Here is a 19,810-nt window from a genome sequence, read left to right on the forward strand (position 1 = left end):
TGTGCAGTCTAATATATGTAACATACATCCGTAAATATAACATACATCTGTAAATGTGGATGCATATGCAAAGGTGCAATATATTCATCTGTACAGTAATCTATCAATTTATATCTGCACCTTCTTTTGTAAATGCAAACACTCTGCACTTTATTGCTCTTTTATCCTGCACTACCACAAGCTAATGCAACAAAGTTTTGTTCTTCTCTGTACTGCAAAGTTCAAATATGAATGACAATAAAGTAAGTCTAGGTCAACGTCTAAGTTTCTAAGTCCATTGAGGAGGAAAATGTGTGAAAGTGTATCAAAGGCTGCAGTGAAATCTAAAGAGATCATGAGAGTGAAAAGACTAGAATCACCTGGCAGGAAAAGATTTGTAGACAGTATGAAGAATGACTCGGGATTGTATTATTAGTGCTGTCCATGTAAAAATTAAAATCCCCCAGCAGTACAATATCAGGGGAAAGTGAAGAAAGATGAGCGAGAAAAGCAGAAAAATCGCAATGTGCAATGTGATCTATCAAGGCTGCAACTGCACTGTGGGCACTATTTTGTGTCTTTATTTAGCATGTCTGAAAAGTATGTGCAAAAAGTATGTGCAAACTGACTGTGACACATAATGTGAGAAAGGAGATCATGCTGAAAAGACAGACGATGAACAGAATCCTCGGTCCTACGTGTGTGTCAACAGTGGACTGTCATCAAAAAAAATATTTGTCTATTCAGCAATATCATTTTCAACTTTTATAGCTGTTGGATGACTTAACAGAGTGATTAAAAAAAATCAATTGATGGGTTTTGGTGTCTGCTGACATGATTTTAATTGTGTTTGTTTTTGCATAAAGAAGATATATTCTTAACGTATCTCCGATATGAAAAAAAACAAAAACTGGCTGTGGAAGTTTCCTGCGTCTCGCCCGGCTTATTCTGACCACAGTATGACACAGGTTTGACACAGTATTTAATACATCTTTTACTTTACACAATTGTCCGTCCGTCCAGCTTCTCAGGTTTGACACAGTCTTTAGTACATCTTTTACTTTACACAATTGTACGTCTGTCCAGCTTTTCAGCTGTCTCTTGTTCGTTTCTGTGCGTCTGTCCTGCGTCCTCATGCCTCTCTCTATTTCATGGTCTCCAGCGCTGCTAATAAAGGGAACAGGTGATTACATCACTCGTTCCAGCTGAGGTATCCACTCACCTGTTGGCTGCTTCATGGCCGGCCCCTGCACACACCCCGCCCGCAGGGTACGCGTGGAACACGCCCCTCTCCACACTGGCAATATGCATTTTCTTGCGATTGCAACATGCTAGCATCTTCCATGAGCGCACCTTCAGTGCCATAAAAAAGTGTGTTACATTGTAGATACACTGTTTCTAAAATGCTCATCATAACAAGTGCTACATTTTATTTGTCTGCTGCATGTTTCAAAACGCAGCAACACACCACAGGTAGGAGAATAATTACATGAATGTGCAATAGAGAGTGTCTTCATGGCCACAGCTGCATAGTACATGCAAAAACTTCATTTAAATAATGCACCAGTTATCAATTGCAAACGCAGTCTTAGTAGATACCATGCACCACGCCCACTAATAGTAAACACCATCTAATAGTTTTCACACAGTGTCCGCCCTCAGATGGGTAGGTTGGGAGTTCAAACCCCGGCCGAGTCATACCAAAGACTATACAAATGTCACCCATTACCTCCCTGGTTGGCACTCAGTATCAAGGGTTGGAATTGGGGTTTTAATCACCACAAATGATTACAGGGGGTGGCACCGCTGCTGTCCACTGCTCCCCTACCCTCCCAGGGGGTAAACAAGGGGATGGGTCAAATGCAGAGGACAAATTTCACCACACCTAGTGTGTGTGTGACAATCATTGGTACTTTAACTTTAACTTAACATTGTTTTGCTCAGGTGATTGGATCTGAGTTGATCAGGCACTAAGTGTGCAATTGTGATTACGATATTATGGAACCAAGTGGCATTTGGAAGAATGCTGGTTCGGGTCACCTGGTAAAGTATGCTGACATGCAAAGGTGTTAAAAAGGTCTTGAGAACTAATGTGATTAATCACAAAAGATTATGACGTTATTCATGTTTATGTGGAAATTAATCATGTAATTCATTTTAACTGTGTGTGCTTCTTTACATTAATTTCTGCTGATAACTTGAAAGGTGGTGTGGGTTATACGTTGATTAGGTCAAGGCATACGTCAGTGCAAAGATGAGTAAAAAGGTGTGGAATTTATGGGTAAATTTCACTTTAAAATACAAATGTTATCAATTTTTGAGCAAATTAATTTGATGTTCATTAAAGTAAAACATTTGAGATATGTTGCAGTATGATATAGTATGACAGTAAAATGGTATTTGTGTTCCGAATATTGGGCCCTTTTTGTAAGTTATGTTAAAAATCATGCAATGAATAAATAACCTGTGATCAATCAAAAGTCTGATTAATCTTATTAAAAAAAAATGTTAGTAGCACTAATAAATAATAATAAAAGTAATCATACAAACGTATACCGCATTTTTCGGATTATAAGTCGCTCCGGAGTATACATCGCACCGGCCGAAAATGCATAATAAGTGTACGTTATATGACGCATAAATAACCAACGGAGAAGGTGCCTGGTATGTTAACGTAACATATTATGGTAAGAGTTATTCAAATAACTATAACATATAGAACATGCTATACGTCTACCAAACAGTCTGTCACTCCTAATTGATAAAACCGATGACATCTTCTTCCTTGATGTCGCTTCTAAACAACTCTGCCAACTCCAAAGGTATGCACCGCTTCCTCTTGTCGTTTTCTGCTGCATATTTCACTACGTCAAGTTTGTAATCTGCAGTACATGATTTCCTTTTCGGTGCCATTTTTGTTCAGCCCTTCTCAGTTTTTATAAGTTACCGCCAACAATGAAATGATCCATTTTAATAGCTACGGCATTAGCATATAGCAGTTAGCATTCCATGACCCACAATGCACTTCTGCCATGACCCTCCCCCGCCAAATTCTTATTGGTTGACGTGTGTGCGACATTTTCTTCATCTCTTCCGCGAATGAGATAAATAATATTATTTAATATTTTACGGTAATGTGTTAATAATTTCACACTTAAGTCGCTCCTGAGTATATGTCACACCCCGGCCAAACTATGAAAAAAAAACTGTGACTTATAATCCGAAAAATACGGTATATACTTTTTTTTTCCTTGTGCGGGCGTGCATGTATGTCTATAAAAGAGAGTTTGTGCCCATTTTGTTTTGAGCAATTTTAAAAAGCAAAATGTTTAATAAAAAAAATTGCATGAAATAAATACCAAATTGTCCAGTCCCATGTTGATAATATTACAAACTTGAAAATAAAATGTTTAAGGTACACCTAAAGAATAACAAAACTTTTATTTGCCATTACTGTGATTAATTCTGTATTTACTGCAGACAAAATGCAATAAAGAGCAATTAAAAAAATAAATAGGGTTGTTTTCAAAAGAAGTACCTTGGCCTTACAAAAAAATCAAAGTACCAATACACATGATCTTTGCGTTATCTTCAAACAAGCTTGCGTTGGATTTGACTAGTCCTTGCAGGTGTTCCTAATGTTCTGACTAGTGCGCATGTAAGCTACGCAAACAGCTATAAGCAGCTAGCACTGATAAGCATGTCCAATACTCAAGAAAGGTAGTGGTAGTGTCAGGGTCTGGTTTTGTATAAGTGCTGCCAGCACGGGAGAGCTGTGGTTCACAGAGGGAAAACATACTTTTTGATTTTGACATTCTGAACATTCTGATTAACATATTGTATATTTAAAGACAGATCTTTGTGTTTTTGTGGAATTCTGTAGGCCTAAGTATCGAACCAAATTCTTCGCACAAAAATGGTGAATACATTTATCAAAGCACACTTACTATACAAAACAGTTGTTCGGAAACCTTGTTAAATATAGCAACAACGTCACTAAAATTGGCAACACTGATCTCTCATCCTGCTACGTCTTCTCAGTCTCTGGCAGACCAGGTGTGTATGAAGGTATAGTAAACACTGCCAAATGTCTGTTCTCTAAATTGACCAAATCCCAGTTAAATATCTGGTCTTCCCACATGACCATGTTAAAGTGGGCCAAGGAGAAGAAGTACGTTCTGTTTGCTCTTGACAATGTTTTGCCGATAAGCGAGGGTGGGAGTTGACAGCAAGAGAAAAGCCACTTCAGGCTGTGGGAATAAAAAGATGTAAAGCAGCAGATGTCAACTCCAATCACCAAGGCCAAAAGGAGGACTTGACTGACTCTCGGTCCAAGGTTTTACTTTTCCCACTTCAACCCTTTTCGTAATCTCAAGTACTCTATTTAAGTGGACACTTGTAAGTTTATACGTCAACCCTTTTTAAGATGTCCCAGTGATTGTCAAACCTTTGTACCTCTTCTTCTATGAGAGCTTCTTCTTTGAGGACCACATCCAAACTGTGGGACTTTCAATGAAAGTTTAAAAATCCCCACAAGGTTTCTCATTTTTTATGTTCTTTTCAATGTTATTACCTCCAAGCATGACGTTCGGATTCTTACCGGTGAGATTACAGTTGCAAAACCCATCTTTGTGTCTGACCTCAATAAAGGCAAGAGGGCGAGTAAAACTGGTAGGTGTCAAGCCCTACTGAAAATACTACAAAGTATGACAATACTAATACCCCAACTTTCATCCCCACAAGTCAGAAAGGATAAATCCAATGTTGATGTAAAAAATGTTGTCATAAAAGTGTCATACATGTACTATACCCATTGGACACCAAAAGCTTTATCCTTCAATTTTAACACAAGGCAGTTTGTGCTGACAAACCATGTTAATGTATGACGACAACTATAGGGTGAAATCACAAAGACAACCATAGTGTAAGTCAGTTAAAGGTCTACTGAAATGAGATTTTCTTATTTAAACGGGGATAGCAGGTCCATTCTATGTGTCATACTTGATCATTTCGCAATATTGCCATATTTTTGCTGAAAGGATTTAGTAGAGAACATCCACGATAAAGTTTGCAACTTTTGGTGCTAAGAGAAAAGCCTTGCCTCTACCGGAAGTCGCAGACGATGACGTCACATGTTGATGGCTCCTCACATATTCATATTGATTTTAATGGGAGCCTCAAACAAAAACAGTTTTTCGGACCGAGAAAACGACAATTTCCCCATTAATTTGAGCGAGGATGAAAGATTTGTGTTTGAGGATATTGAAAGCGACGGACTAGAAAAAAAATGCAAATAAAAAAAAAGTAAAAAAAACGGAAAAAAACACGATTGCATTGGGACAGATCCCGATGTTTTTAGACACATTTAGTAGGGTCATTCTGAGAAATCCCTTATCTCTCTATTGTGTTGCTAGTGTTTCAGTGAGATTAACAGTACCTGATAGTCGGAACGGTGTCTCCACGGGTCTCAGGGGAGTCGAAGGCAGCTATGGACGGCACAAGCTCAGCCTTTCTCCGGTAAGAACTGACTTTTTAACCACAATTTTCTCACCGAAACCTGCTGGTTGACATTCCCTCTTGATTCATGTTCGCTTGACCGCGCTCTGATCCATATGAAAGTTTCACCTCCAGGAATTTTAAACAAGGAATCACCGTGGGTTTGTGTGGCTAAAGGCTAAAGCTTTCCAACTCCATCTTTATACTGTGACTTCTCCAATATTAATTGAACAAATTGCAAAAGATTCAGCAACACAGATGTCCAAAAAACTGTATAATTATGCGATTAAAGCAGACGACTTTTAGCTGTGTGTGTGTGCAGCACTCATACTTCCTAAAAACCCGTGACGTCTTACATACACGTCATCATTACACAACGTTTCGAAGATGAAACTCCCGGGAAATTTTAAATTGTAATTTAGTAAACTAAAACGGCCGTATTGGCATGTGTTGCAATGTTAATATTTCATCATTGATATATAAACTATCAGACTGCGTGGTGGGTAGTAGTGGGTTTCAGTAGGTCTTTAAGCTAATTTTACACACCCAACAGCCAGAAACCTCATGCAACTGAGGAGGAAACCACAGCCCTGGACATTACTGGACATTTTATTAGTTGCACCTAGCTACATATATATATATATATATATATATATATATATATATATATATATATATATATATATATATATATATATATATATATATATATATATATATATATATATATATATATATATATATATATATATATATCCTGATACCAATATTTTGGTATAAAATGTATTCCGGTAATTTTCTGTACTTTTGTAAATAAAGGGGACCACAAAAAATGTCATTATTGGCTTTATTTTAACAAAACATCTTAGGGTACATTTAATGTATGTTTCTTATTGAAAGTTTTTCTTTAAATAAAATAGTGAACATACAAGACAACTTGTCTTTTAGTCGTAAGTAAACAACCAAACAGACTCCCAATTAGTTTGCTGATGTAGGATGAAGTAGAAGTGGTAGAAAATGAATTATTAATCTACTTGTTCATTAAATGTTAATAACTGGTTAATTTCTGTTTCAACATGTTCTATCTACACTTCTGTTAAAATGTAATAATCACTTATTCTTCTGTTGTTGAATACTTTGGATGATACCACAAATGTGGGTATCAATCCGATACCAAGTCGTTACAGGATCATACATTGGTCATATTCCAAGTCTTCATGTGTCCAGGGACATATTTCCTGAGTTTCCACGATCCACTCTTCCCCCACTCGTGAACAAGACTCCAAGGTACTTGAACTCCTCCACTTGGGGCAAGATCTCCTCCCCAACCCGGAGTTGGCACTCCACCCTTTTCCGGGCGAGAACCGGGCGAAACCAATTTACATTTAAAACCAATATACCTATATACACTTTAAACCATCCATCCATCCATCCATTTTCTACCGCTTATTCCCTTTTGGGGTCGTGGGGGGCGCTGGCGCCTATCTCAGCTACAGTCGGGCGGAAGGCGGGGTACACCCTAGACAAGTCGCCACCTCATCACAGGGCCAACACAGATAGACAGACAACAGTCACACTCACATTCACACACTAGGACTAATTTAGTGTTGCCAATCAACCTATCCCCAGGTGCATGTCTCTGGAAGTGGGAGGAAGCCGGAGTACCCGGAGGGAACCCACGCATTCACGGGGAGAACATGCAAACTCCACACAGAAAGATCCCTAGCCAGGATTTGAACCCAGGACTGCAGGACCTTCGTATTGTGAGGCAGACGCACTAACCCCTCTGCCACCGTGAAGCCCCACTTTAAACCAATATACCTTTAAAACCAATATACCTATATACACTTTAAACCAATATACATTTAAAACCAATATACCTATATACACATTAAACCAATATACATTTAAAACCAATATACCTATATACAATTTAAACCAATATACATTTAAAAAAAAGAAAACAATTTTGTGATGCTAAACAATATCGATGTAATCATAGTAGTATCGACTAGATACATTATTGTATTTGCTATCATTACAGTGGATGTTAGGTGTAGATCCGCTAATGGCCTTTGTTTACATTGTAACATCCCGGAAGAGTTGGTGCTGCAGGGAAGTCTGGGAATTTGTTCTGTAGTGTTTATGTTGTGTAGCGGTGCAAATAGTCTCCCAAAATGTTTTTGTCATTGCTGTTTGGTGTGGTTTCACTCTATGACACATGTTTATGACAGTGTTGCCGTTGTTCATAAAGCCACCCTTACTTAGTGTGACATGACATGTATGGCTGTTGACTAAGTAAGCACTTCATTCCCATGTGGGCAGTGTGCTTAAAGTCAAGATGATCATCATAATAATTAATAATTGGACGTAATGAAATCTTGATTTATCTCAACAACGTAATTGATCTGTGGTACCACACGTCCTACAGGGATGAGATTTGAAAACATTTATTTTACTTGTCGTCATGGAGACAAGGATTAGTGCTTTGAAGTGGTTACATCACTGCAGATGGATAATAGCCGCTAGCTAGCTAGCCACGTCTTAAAGCACCTCTTCCCAAGGGCGTTTCAGTGTTATAACTTCACCTTTATCTTTAGTCATTAAGCCAAGATTTGACCGTTCTCCCTTTTCTGTCTACACACTGTGTCTGCTTGTAAGTATTCCGTGATTGTGCACTGCGGAACATGCTCGTCTGCATGATACGACGGGTGGGGGACCGGTACTCTTTAGAGGCGGTACAGTACCGAATATGATACATTAGTATCACGGTACTATATTAATACCGGTATACCGTACAACCCTAATACGTACACACATACACACTCACATTCAATATATATATATATATATATATATATATATATATATATATATATATATATATATATATATATATGTATATATATACATATATATATATATATATATATATATATATATATATATATATATATATATATATATATATATATATATATATACACACACACAGTGGGGCAAAAAAGTATTTAATCAGCCACCGATTGTGCAAGTTCTCCCACTTAAAATGATGACAGAGGTTTGTAATTTTCATCCTTGCCTTATGTGGGCCTACCGAGGATGTCGTGGTGGTTTGTGCAGCCCTTTGAGACACTAGTGATTTAGGGCTATATAAGTAAACATTGATAGATTGATTGATCCTAGGTACACTTCAACTGTGAGAGACAGAATGGGGAAAAAAAATTCAGGAATTCACATTGTAGGAATTTTAAATAATTTAATTGTAAATTATGGTGGAAAATAAGTATTTGGTCAACCATTCAAAGATTTCACTGATGGAAGGAGGTTTTGGCTCAAAATCTCACGATACATGGCCCCTTTCATTCTTTCCTTAACACGGATCAATCGTCCTGTCCCCTTAGCAGAAAAACAGCTCCAAAGCATGATGTTTCCACCCCCATGCTTCTCAGTAGGTATGGTGTTCTTGGGATGCAACTCAGTATTCTTCCTCCTCCAAACACGATGAGTTGTTGTATATATATATATATATATATATATATATATATATATATATATATATATATATATATATATATATATATATATATATATGTATGGCATTAAAACCATAGATTTATATATATTTAGCAACTTTCCCCATCATATTTCAATTGGAAAGACTAAGAAAAAGCTTTAATGTGCAACCATTTTGATTTTAATTGGCCATTATAACACAATTTTTTATTTTCACGTTTGTTTCTTAAATGTATTAATAAGTGTGTGTGTGTGTTTGTGTGTGTGTGTGTGCGTGTGTGTGTGCGTGTGTGTACGGGTAAATAAAATACACACCACTATAAGCATAATCAATTTTCACATTCTGCTTTTAAAACCTTTTAACGTAAGACTACAATTATGTTACATCTGTAGTATAATAGGCACCATATTTGCAGTATGACTGACAACAACGTGTGATCTGATTGGCTATTGCAACTGTAATAGCATGATTTGAATGTGTACCTACTGCTGTGGCCAATTAGGGTATTTGTATCGGTAGGTCGTGAGTTCAATCCCCGGTCGAGTCATACCAAAGACTATAAAAATGGGACCAATTACCTCCCGGCTTGGCACTCAACATCAAGGATTGGAATTTAGAAATAAATCACCAAAACGATTCCCGAGCGATAATATACATTCAACGAATGCCAACTAGTGCATGTTGAGTAAACCTCACTTCCCAACACTTTAAGAGCTGTGCAGGATAATGGGCTTAATGCCCAGCACTTAACTTTAATTTGTGCCCACTTTTTCAGGCCCTTGGCTAGACTGAGCAGGTAGACTCAAAACTGTCACTTTGGTGTCATGACCCGGATGGGGTTTAGCTCGGGAAGTATAACAGAGGCCAGCCGTGACTAAGTACATAGGAAAATCTTGCTCTGATGCCTTAAGAATCTCACTGGACAATGAGCTGGCAGCACAGGCGTCCAGTCCATTGGCTAGCACTCTCAACTATCAATTTGCGGAACCTGCTCCGAGGCCTTGTGGTTAGAGTGTCCGCCCTAAGACTGGAAGGTTGTGAGTTCAAACCCCGGCCGAGTCATACCAAAGACTATAAAAATGGGCCACATTATCTCCTTGCTTGGCACTCAGTATCAAGGGTTGAAATTTATAAAACAAAATCACCAAAATGATTCCCGAGCGCGGCCACCTCCTCTGCTCATTGCTCCCCTCACCTCTCAAGAGGTGAGGGGCGTCAAATGCAGACATTAATTTCACCACTAGAGTATGTGTGACTTTCAGTGGTACTTTAAAGACCTACTGAAACCCACTACTACCCACCACGCAGTCTGATAGTTTATATATCAGTGATGAAATATTAACATTGCAACACATGCCAATACGGCCTTTTTAGTTTACTAAATTGCAATTTAAAATTTCCCGGGAGTTTCGTCTTGAAAACGTCGTGTAATGATGACGTGTATGCAAGACGTCACATGTTTTTAGGAAGTAGGAGTGCTACGCACACACACACACAGCTAAAACTCGTCTGCTTTAACCGCATAATTACACAGTATTTTGGACATCTGTGTTGCTGAATCTTTTGCAATTTGTTCAATAAATATTGGAGAAGTCACAGTAGAAAGATGGAGTTGGGAAGCTTCAGCCTTTAGCCACACAAACACGCGGTGATTCCTTGTTTAAAATTCCCGGAGCTGAAACTTTCCTATGGATCAGAGCGCGGTCAAGCCAACATGGATCCCAACCGACTGTCAACCAGCGGGTTTCGGTGAGAAAAATGTGGTTAAAAAGTCAGTTCTTACTGGAGAAAAGCTGAGCTTGTGCCGTCCATAGCTGCCGTCGACTCCCCTGAGACACTGGCGTCAAGACACCCGTGGAGACACCCTTCCGACTATCAGGTACTATTTAACTCACTAAAACACTAGCAACACAATAGAAAGATCGGGGATTTCCCAGAATTATCCTAGTAAATGTGTTTAAAAACATTGGAATCCGTCCCAATGCAATCGTGTTTTTTTTTTTAACTCATTTTTTATTTATTTTTTTTTTTTTTCTAGTCCGTCGCTATCAATATCCTCAAACATGGATCTTTCATCTTCGCTCAAATTAATGGAGAAATTGTCATTGTCCGAATAACTGTTTTTGTTGGAAGCTCCCATTAGAAACAATGTGAATATGTGAGGAGCCCCCACACTTGCGACGTCATCATCTGCGACTTTCGGTAGAAGCAGGGCTTTTCTCTTAGCACCGAAAGTTGCGAACTTTATTGTGGATGTTTTTCTACTAAATCCTTTCAGCAAAAATATGGCAATATCGCGAAATGATCAAGTATGACACATAGAATGGACCTGCTATCCCCGTTTAAATAAGAAAATCTCATTTCAGTAGGCCTTTAAATTAAACTTTAACTTGTGCACGGCCATCATTTGCTTATGATCAATGAGCTCTGCATGAAAACAATAGTGAAGCGGGGAAAATATTCAGTGTCTAGCATCCACACAAAAACACATTTCAATGCATTTATTCCAGTTTTGAGGCGGAATAGAAACCACAGAAGGAAAGCTAATACTTGAGGAGGTGTTGAATGGCAGAGGAGCATCCGCGCTCCTTAAAATTCAGTGCTCAGCCTTCTACCCGACTTGGAAGATCTGCTCCAGTCAAATGCAAAGCAGGGATGAGAGTGAGGGTCATTTTAAAGAGTAGATTAGGCAGTTTCAAGCTTTAACCAAACAAAATACAAAAGCCGGTAGGTAGGGTGGGATCAGAGGGTGGGCAAAAGTTTGAGGAGATCTTCTACTTTAATTTGACCAGGTGAACATGTCGGGAAATGGTGCATTGATTGATGGGATTGGCGAAAATCTTCTGGACGAATCCCGCTGAGCTGGAAGGATTAAAGAAGGATAGATGATGAGGGAAGCCTTAAAAAAGAAGTGCACATCCCTCCTTCCCTCACACAAACTTGGCCTCTGATGTCACTTCATCATTTTTTCTCATTTTCTTTCCAAGCAGCTTTGTGTCAACATGGCTCTCGCTCCTTTGTCTTTGTTCCATCCGGCCATTCTCATTCCGCTGTTGCCTTGTTTTCCACTCTTCCTCCATCTCTCCCGAGGTACAAATGGCAAACATCAGGGCCTGTCTACCCATCAAAGACATCTTGCTGATACCATCAACAAATAAACGCGGATGTGTCAATGTTTGTGTGCTAACTCTGCACGACCTCAAAGCTTTAGCTCTGCAGGGGGCCATAGAGGATATGCGCCTATAAAAAAAAAAAAACAGCCACCTGCAGGGGAATAGCTACTGGTTGCTGGAGAGATGCCAGTTTTGTTCCTGAACACTGCCAGGCACCCTTTGGCAAGACACTAAGCCGCCGACTGCGACTGCAGAGCCCGCTCACTCTTATGTTCCTCTATCTGTGTGGGCTTTGAATTGGATTTCATGCCTGTAAAAACCAGCATAACAGGGACTAACATAATGAAAGACTGTATCATCATAAATGGAATGAATTGCGTATTAAACGAGAAGTGATAGGAATTCCAACTCTTTTATTAAGAGATGGCTCGTCTCACTAAAAAGGGTTGGCTTTAATTTGTGAGTACCTATATAGTACTTAAAATGGGTTTGATGTGTTTGAGGCATATAAAAGTTAAAGTTCAAGTTAAAGGCCTACTGAAATGAGATTTTCTTATTCAAAAATTCTTGCTGAAGTAAGCAGGGGCGTCCATGATAATGTTGCTTGGATGACAACATATGTTGCTCCAAAACCTGTATGGACCATTCCGCATTAATGGTGCCTTCACAGATGTGTAAGTTACACCCATGCCTTGGGCACTAATACACCTCCATACCATCACAGATGCTGGCTTTTGAACTTTGTGCCTATAACAATCGGAATGGTTATTTTCCTCTTTGTTCCAAAGGACACCACGTCCACAGTTTCCAAGTATATTTTGAAATGTGGACTCATCAGACCACAGAACACTTTTCCACTTTGCATCAGTCCATCTTAGATGAGCTCGGGCCCAGCCAAACCGGCGGCGTCCCTTGGTGTTGTTGATAAATAGGTTTGACTTTGCATAGTAGAGTTTTAACTTGCACTTACAGCTGTATTAACCAACTGTAGTTACTGACAGTGTTTTTTTAAAATGTGTTCCTGAGCCCACGTGGTGATATCCTTTACACACTAATGTCTGTTTTTGATGCAGTACCGCCTGAGGTATCAACGGTCCATAATATCCTCGCTGACGTGCAATGATTTCTCCAGATTCTCTGAACTTTTTGATGATTTTATGGACCCTAGATGGTAAAATACCTAAATTCCTTGCAATAGCTCTTGAAAAAGGTTGCTTCTAAAACTGTTCAACACTTTGCTTACAAAGTGGTGACCTTCGCCCCATCCTTGTTTGTGATTTACTTAGCATTTCATGGAAGCTGTTTTTATACCCAACCATGGCACCCAACTGTTCCCAATTAGCCTGCACACCGGTGGGATATTCCAAATAAGTGTTTCATAAGCATTCCTCAACTTTATCACTATTTATTGCCACCTTTCCCAACTTCTTTGTCACATGCTGCTGGCATCAAATTCTAAAGTTAATGATTATTTGCAAAAAAAAAAAAAAATGTTTATCAGTTTGAAATCTAATTAATTGTCTTTGTAGCATATTCAACTGAATATGGGTTGAAAATTATTTGCAAATCATTGTATTCCGTTTATATTTACATCTAACACAATTTCCCAAATCATATGGAAACAGGGTTTGTATAACACAGTTTGATGGACATATTTATTTTATGTTTTTTTCGTCTTGTTTTTACACCTGAACGCATGTGACTGCCATAAACTAACAAATTCTGTTATTACCAGACCTCTAGCCTCAATTATAATACAACTTATTGCATCCTCGGCTGCCAGCTAGACAGCACTGACAGCATGGATGTTGTTGGGGCGGCATAGCTCGGTTGGTAGAGTGGCCGTGCCAGCAACTTGAGGGTTGCAGGTTCGATTCCCGCTTCCGCCATCCTAGTCACTGCCGTTGTGTCCTTGGGCAAGACACTTTACCCACCGGCTCCCAGTGCCACCCACACTGCTTTAAATGTAACTTAGATATTGGCTTTCACTATGTAAAGCACTTTGAGTCAATAGAGAAAAGCGCTATATAAATATAATTCACTTCACTTCACATCAATATTGTTCAATCCCTCTCACCCTATTTGGAGGCTCTGAGTAGCTCCTTCAGCTGTTAACATCTACAATACAAGAAGGAGTGTTACTGCAGATCCTTTCTACCCAGAGCAATACGACTTTACATCGCCGTTTTCTTGCTGTGGATAACGGATGTGAAGATGTGATTTTTTGTTTTATTTTATATATACCCAGCAGGTGCATGACTTTGCTACAACGTTGATTACACAAACATTTCCTTTAAAACTGACTTTGAAACAACGTTGCAAAATACCGTTTTTTCCGCACTACGAATGTTTTCGCTCAAAACTCGACAGTGCGCCTTAGAACCTGGTGCGCCTAATGTGAGGAATAATTTTGGTTGAGCATACCCACTTTGAAGCTATCTTATTTGGAACATGGTGTAATGATAAGTGTGACCAGTAGATGGCAGTCAAACATAAGAGACATGTGTAGACTGCACTATGATGGGTCTCAAGTAAACAACACCAACATTTTAAATGTTCCATTAAAATATAGAACATTACACACAACACTCATCAAAATGTTTTAGTATGACTTTGGTAAGCTATGATGCCGCACCGCTTGAAGGATTTTCGGTGCAATTAATCATCTGAGTATTAATATGGTGTGTGTATAAGGTAAGACATATTATTTGGCGTCTTGTTTCGCAATATTATGCAAGAGCAACTTTTCTTACCTTTTGGTACCTGCTGATGTGTATTTGGGATCTGCATAAATCCTGAAAAATTGCACGCGTCCGAGCCAATGATGTAGTCAATAATCTTCTTCTTTTTCTCAATCTTCTTGTTATGTGACATTTCTTATATAATGTTGTGTAAATTTCTTACTTATATCCTTCGGTAAACTCACCATGAAAATGCTAAAACATACCGGTTTAGTGAGTTTACATTATTCACCCAAGGAACTTTAGTTATTAGACTTCCGGTCTGATGGTTTTTCACAAGACGCATTTCCGGTGTTGTTGTTTCCGGATGAGGAGATGCTGCTCTTTTATTGATTTAAGCAAATTCTGAATGTCATTAAAACAGTTAGTTCCATCTTTTGACACTTCTTCCACTCTCGTCCTTGCACGCTACACCACCCACAAAACGACACATCTGGAAGCGACTGTCAGAAAGCAGCTTAAAGATGATCTGTAAAACATGATTTATGTAATATTTTGACCGACAAACCCTCATTACACGCTTAATAATTTGTCCCGCGGCCCGGGTGGGGGAGTGGGGGGGGTTTCCTTTTTTTTTTTTTTTTTTTCTTTTTATTTGTCATGAAAAAGGGACATTTTTGTCATGAAAAAGGGAGGTTTTTGTGCTTGGTGCACTAATTGTAAGTGTATATTGTGTTTTTTATGTTGGTTTTAATAAATAAATATATATATATATATATATATATATATATATATATATATATATATATATATATATATTAGTTTTTTAAATAAAAATTAATAAACAATTCTTCTGCCCGGTACCGGGCCGTGGCCCGATTGGTACCGGGCTGCAGCCCGGTGGTTGGGGACCACTGATGTAAACCACAAGGAAGTGTTTTCAATTTATAAAAAAAATAAAATAAAATGACTCCTTTAATGCACCCTATAATCTATATATGAAAACAGATTAAAAATAGACCATTTATCGGCAGTGCATTTTACAATCCGGTGCGCCTTATGGTCAGGAGAATACGATATTATGTAAATATACATCACGTAATTTTTCGAAGTATAAGTCGCGCCGCAGTATAAGTCGCACCTGCCGAAAATTCATAATAAAGAAGGAAAAAAACATGTATAAGTCGCACTAGAGTAAAAGTTGCATTTTTGGGGGAAATTTATTTGATAAAACCCAACACCAAGAACAGACATTTGAAAGGCAATTTAAAATCGATAAAGAATAGTGAACAACAGGCTGAATAAGTGTACGTTATATGAAGCATAAATAACCAACTGAGAAGGTGCCTGGTATGTTAACATAACATATTATGGTAAGAGTCATTCAAATAACTATAACATATAGAACATGCTATATCTTTACCAAACAATCTGTCACTCCTAATTGCTAAATCCCATGAAATCTTATACGTCTAGTCTCTTACGTGAATGAGCTATTTTATTTATATTTTACGGTAATGTGTTAATAATTTCACACATAAGTCGCACTCCCGGCCAAACTATGAAAAAAACTGCGATTTATAGTCCAAAAAATACGGTATATAAAATTGAGACCACGTTGATGTCCAAAGTTGGATCCACATTGTTTGTTGGGAAATTACCAAAATTCAGTAATCAAATCAACCAGACATTAAATAAACATCAAAAATTATGTTGTTTCAACGTTGTATTTGTGTTGTAGAGTTTTGGTTAGGAAATGACCAGAAGTCCATCCATCCATCCATTTTCTAGCGCTTATTCCCTTTCGGGGTCGCGGGGGGCGCTGGCGCCTATCTCAGCTACAATCGGGCGGAAGGCGGGGTACACCCTGGACAAGTCGCCACCTCTTCGCAGGGCCAACACAAATAGACAGACAACATTCACACTCCCATTCACACACTAGGGCCAATTTAGTGTTGCCAATCAACCTATCCCCAGGTGCATGTCTTTGGAAGTGGAAATGTAATCACGTAATATATCAAGGCATGTCTGAAACAAATAAACCCTACCATACCAGTCATATTTTAGTCTTAGCTGGAACCCTGCAGCTAACAGACTTTTCTCAGCAAAAGAGTTGAATGGAAACAGTAACGCAAAATTAAAGAAATTCCAGAGCACGAAGTCTATCTGTAGAATATGTGCCACATTGGATTTATACATGGTGGGTATTATCAGTGACAACTCATTCCCTCCCTTGCATGTCAACCAATAGTACTGACAGCCCATCCAGCTGTCACTCCAGCAGATGGGAAGGCACTGCGACGTGTGAAATGCAAAGCCATTTGAAAAAAAAACTGTGACAGATTTAAGTTATGTGGGCTGGCAGCAAACTTCATTTTGCATGCAAAGTGTTTGTCGAGAGGCAAGAGACGCTTCGGATGCTGAATCCGCAATAAAAGAGCGCGCAGGAGCAGACATTTGACTGCAGTGAAAAAGTTTGCACTCACCTGGATCAGTGTCAAATCCTCCAGATTGAGCCGAAAGAGGTGATTTCTGAAAGGGAGACGGTAGCACATGAGCATGTCGTTCCAGATAAATACATCTCAATATGGGGAACTGCTTATTCCTGGAGGTAAACAGGAAGTTCTAACGTGCAAAGCTATTTCAAGGATGTCAACACATTTCAAAGGAACTACTTTTAAACTCTACTTGCAAATTTCAGTGCGTAAACAGTCTTTAAACATGAATGGGGAAACATTAAACGGGTTTGTAGAGTTAAATGTTAGGCATGTTGATTTGTATTTGATACAGAGGCAGCAGACCAAAGTAAATCTCCTTTTGACTCCAACTTTGCTTTAATGAATCTCTGCGGCCGCCTTGCCTTAAGCGCTTCACTTGAGCAAGGCGCAAAATGATTTCATTGACACGCACGCGCCCCTCTTCGAGAACGATTGCATTCCTATAAATACTCCTGCAGAGAAATAATTTAGTATTGACCAACAATGTATCAGGCGGGCTGCATAACCGCAAGGACACCCTGGAGTACAGCTATCATTTTCTCTTGGTGACTTTTGAATTACCTACGATATATTTTACGTTTTCCCGCCTCCAAAAGACACGACATGAAACAGGAAAATAGGTTAAGATTCCATTTTCTTGTTGAAAAAAACAAAAACGTCAATACTTGACAGTTCTTGACTTTCTTTTCCTATCATCAAGAGACATTGTCATTATTATTGCACGTTAATCACAGTCTTATCACACACGTATCAGAGTTAACACAACTCTTCTTGGAGAGAAGTTACCTGCGCCATTGTGTCTCACTGCTGCCTCCGTCTTTACTCTATCGATATTTGCATCCCCCCTTCTTCCCTTCCATTCTCAGCGGCATGTCTAACGCGGCGTGCCGCCATCCATCCAATCACATCACCTTTTACAGTTAGGACACCAGACAGCACCATCAGAGTTGGTAATGAAGACTGAACTCTATCTTTTTTTTTCAACGGTCCTGACGGATAGGATGGTCTTAATGTCTTTTTCTGGTGGTGGGCTAGAGGGGGGTTAACTGTGTTGTTCAAATTGCATAATTGGCCATGACACATGTGCATGTAATTAGGACTGGGCGATATTGGTTTTTATTAATATCGCAATATTTTTATGCCATATTGCGATATACAATATATATTACAATATTTTGCCTTAGCCTTGAATGAACATTTGATGCATATAATCACAGCAGTATGATGATTCTATGTGTCTACATTAAAACATTGTTCTTCATACTGCATTAATATATGCTACTTTTAAACTTTCATGCAGAGAGGGAAATCACAACTAAGTCAATTGACCAAAACTGTATTCATTAAATACTCTTCATTCTCTCACAGATTACTTTTTAAATTAAATAACAAATTAATAGTGTTGCTACCTTTTTGTAGTAACACTTCTGCTGCATACTTTGCATTGATTGATTGATACTTTTATTAGTAGATTGCACAGTACAGAACATATTCTGTACAATTGACCACTAAATGGTAACATATTAGTTCATTTGGAATTTGATGCTTGCAACATGTTTCAAAAAAGCTGGCACAAGTAGCAAAGAACACTGAGAAAGTAAAAGAATGCTCATCAAACATTTTTTTGGAACATTCCACAGGTGAACAGGCTAATTGGGAACAGGTGAGTGCCATGATTGGGTATAAAAGCAGCTTCCATGAAATGCTCAGTCATTCACAAACAAGGATGGGACAAGAGTCACAAAATTGTCCAACAGTTTAAGAACAACATTTTTCAACATGCTATTGCAAGGAATTTAGGGGTTTCACCATTTACGGTCCGTTATATCATCAAAAGGTTCATGCTTAAGGTATGGTAAACTTACACATCCGTGAAGGCACCATTAATGCTCAAAGATACATACAGGTTTTGGAGCAACATATGATCCCATCCAAGCAACTGCTTTTTCATGGACGCCCCTGCTTATTTCAGCAAGACATTGCCAAGCCACGTGTTACAACAGCGTGGCTTCATAGTAAAAGAGTGTGGGTACTAGACTGGCCTGCCTGTAGTCCAGACCTGTCTCCCATTGAACATGTGTGGTGCATTATGAAGCTTAAAATTTGACAACAGAGACGCCGGACTGTTGAACAAATTAAGCTGTACATCAAGCAAGAATGAGAAATAATTCCACCTGTAAAGCTTAAAAAATGTGTCTCCTTAGTTCCCAAACATTTACCGAGTGTTGTTAATGTCAAGCATGGACTTGGACTTAGCTTGTTTCTTCGACGCAGAGGATTTTTAGGACGAGCCAGACGTGAATGTAAGAACATCTTGATTTATTAACTCTAACACAAACAAACTACAAAAAGGCAAACAAAGGGCGCGCACAATGGCCGAGAACATATCCTTGGCTACAAAAACAAATTACTAGACCAAAGGCTGTAAACTATAAACGTGAAACAAAAACACTTGCGCTTGAATAACAAACCAAAAACTTATGTGGCATGGACAGAATAATAAACAGCTTGGCAAGGCATGAAGGT

The 19,810-nt window shown here is 38.7% G+C and overlaps 1 protein-coding gene across 4 annotated transcripts in view; it reads right to left on the reverse strand.

The window, feature by feature from the left end:
* The window catches only part of sema5a (sema domain, seven thrombospondin repeats (type 1 and type 1-like), transmembrane domain (TM) and short cytoplasmic domain, (semaphorin) 5A), a 428,747-nt gene that overhangs the window by 223,738 nt on the left and 185,199 nt on the right, over positions 1–19,810 (reverse strand). For all 4 annotated transcript variants that reach the window (XR_009809834.1, XR_009809833.1, XR_009809835.1 and 1 more), the window contains exon 4: positions 17,273–17,318. Coding sequence is in view for 1 of the 4 variants with exons in the window: in XM_061922050.1 (XP_061778034.1) it covers positions 17,273–17,318 (46 nt within the window). In the remaining 3 variants the exon portion in view is untranslated. The remainder of the gene's footprint in view (positions 1–17,272; positions 17,319–19,810) is intronic.

This window comes from Nerophis ophidion, linkage group LG15 (assembly GCF_033978795.1).
Source record: "Nerophis ophidion isolate RoL-2023_Sa linkage group LG15, RoL_Noph_v1.0, whole genome shotgun sequence".
Taxonomy (NCBI): domain Eukaryota; kingdom Metazoa; phylum Chordata; class Actinopteri; order Syngnathiformes; family Syngnathidae; genus Nerophis; species Nerophis ophidion.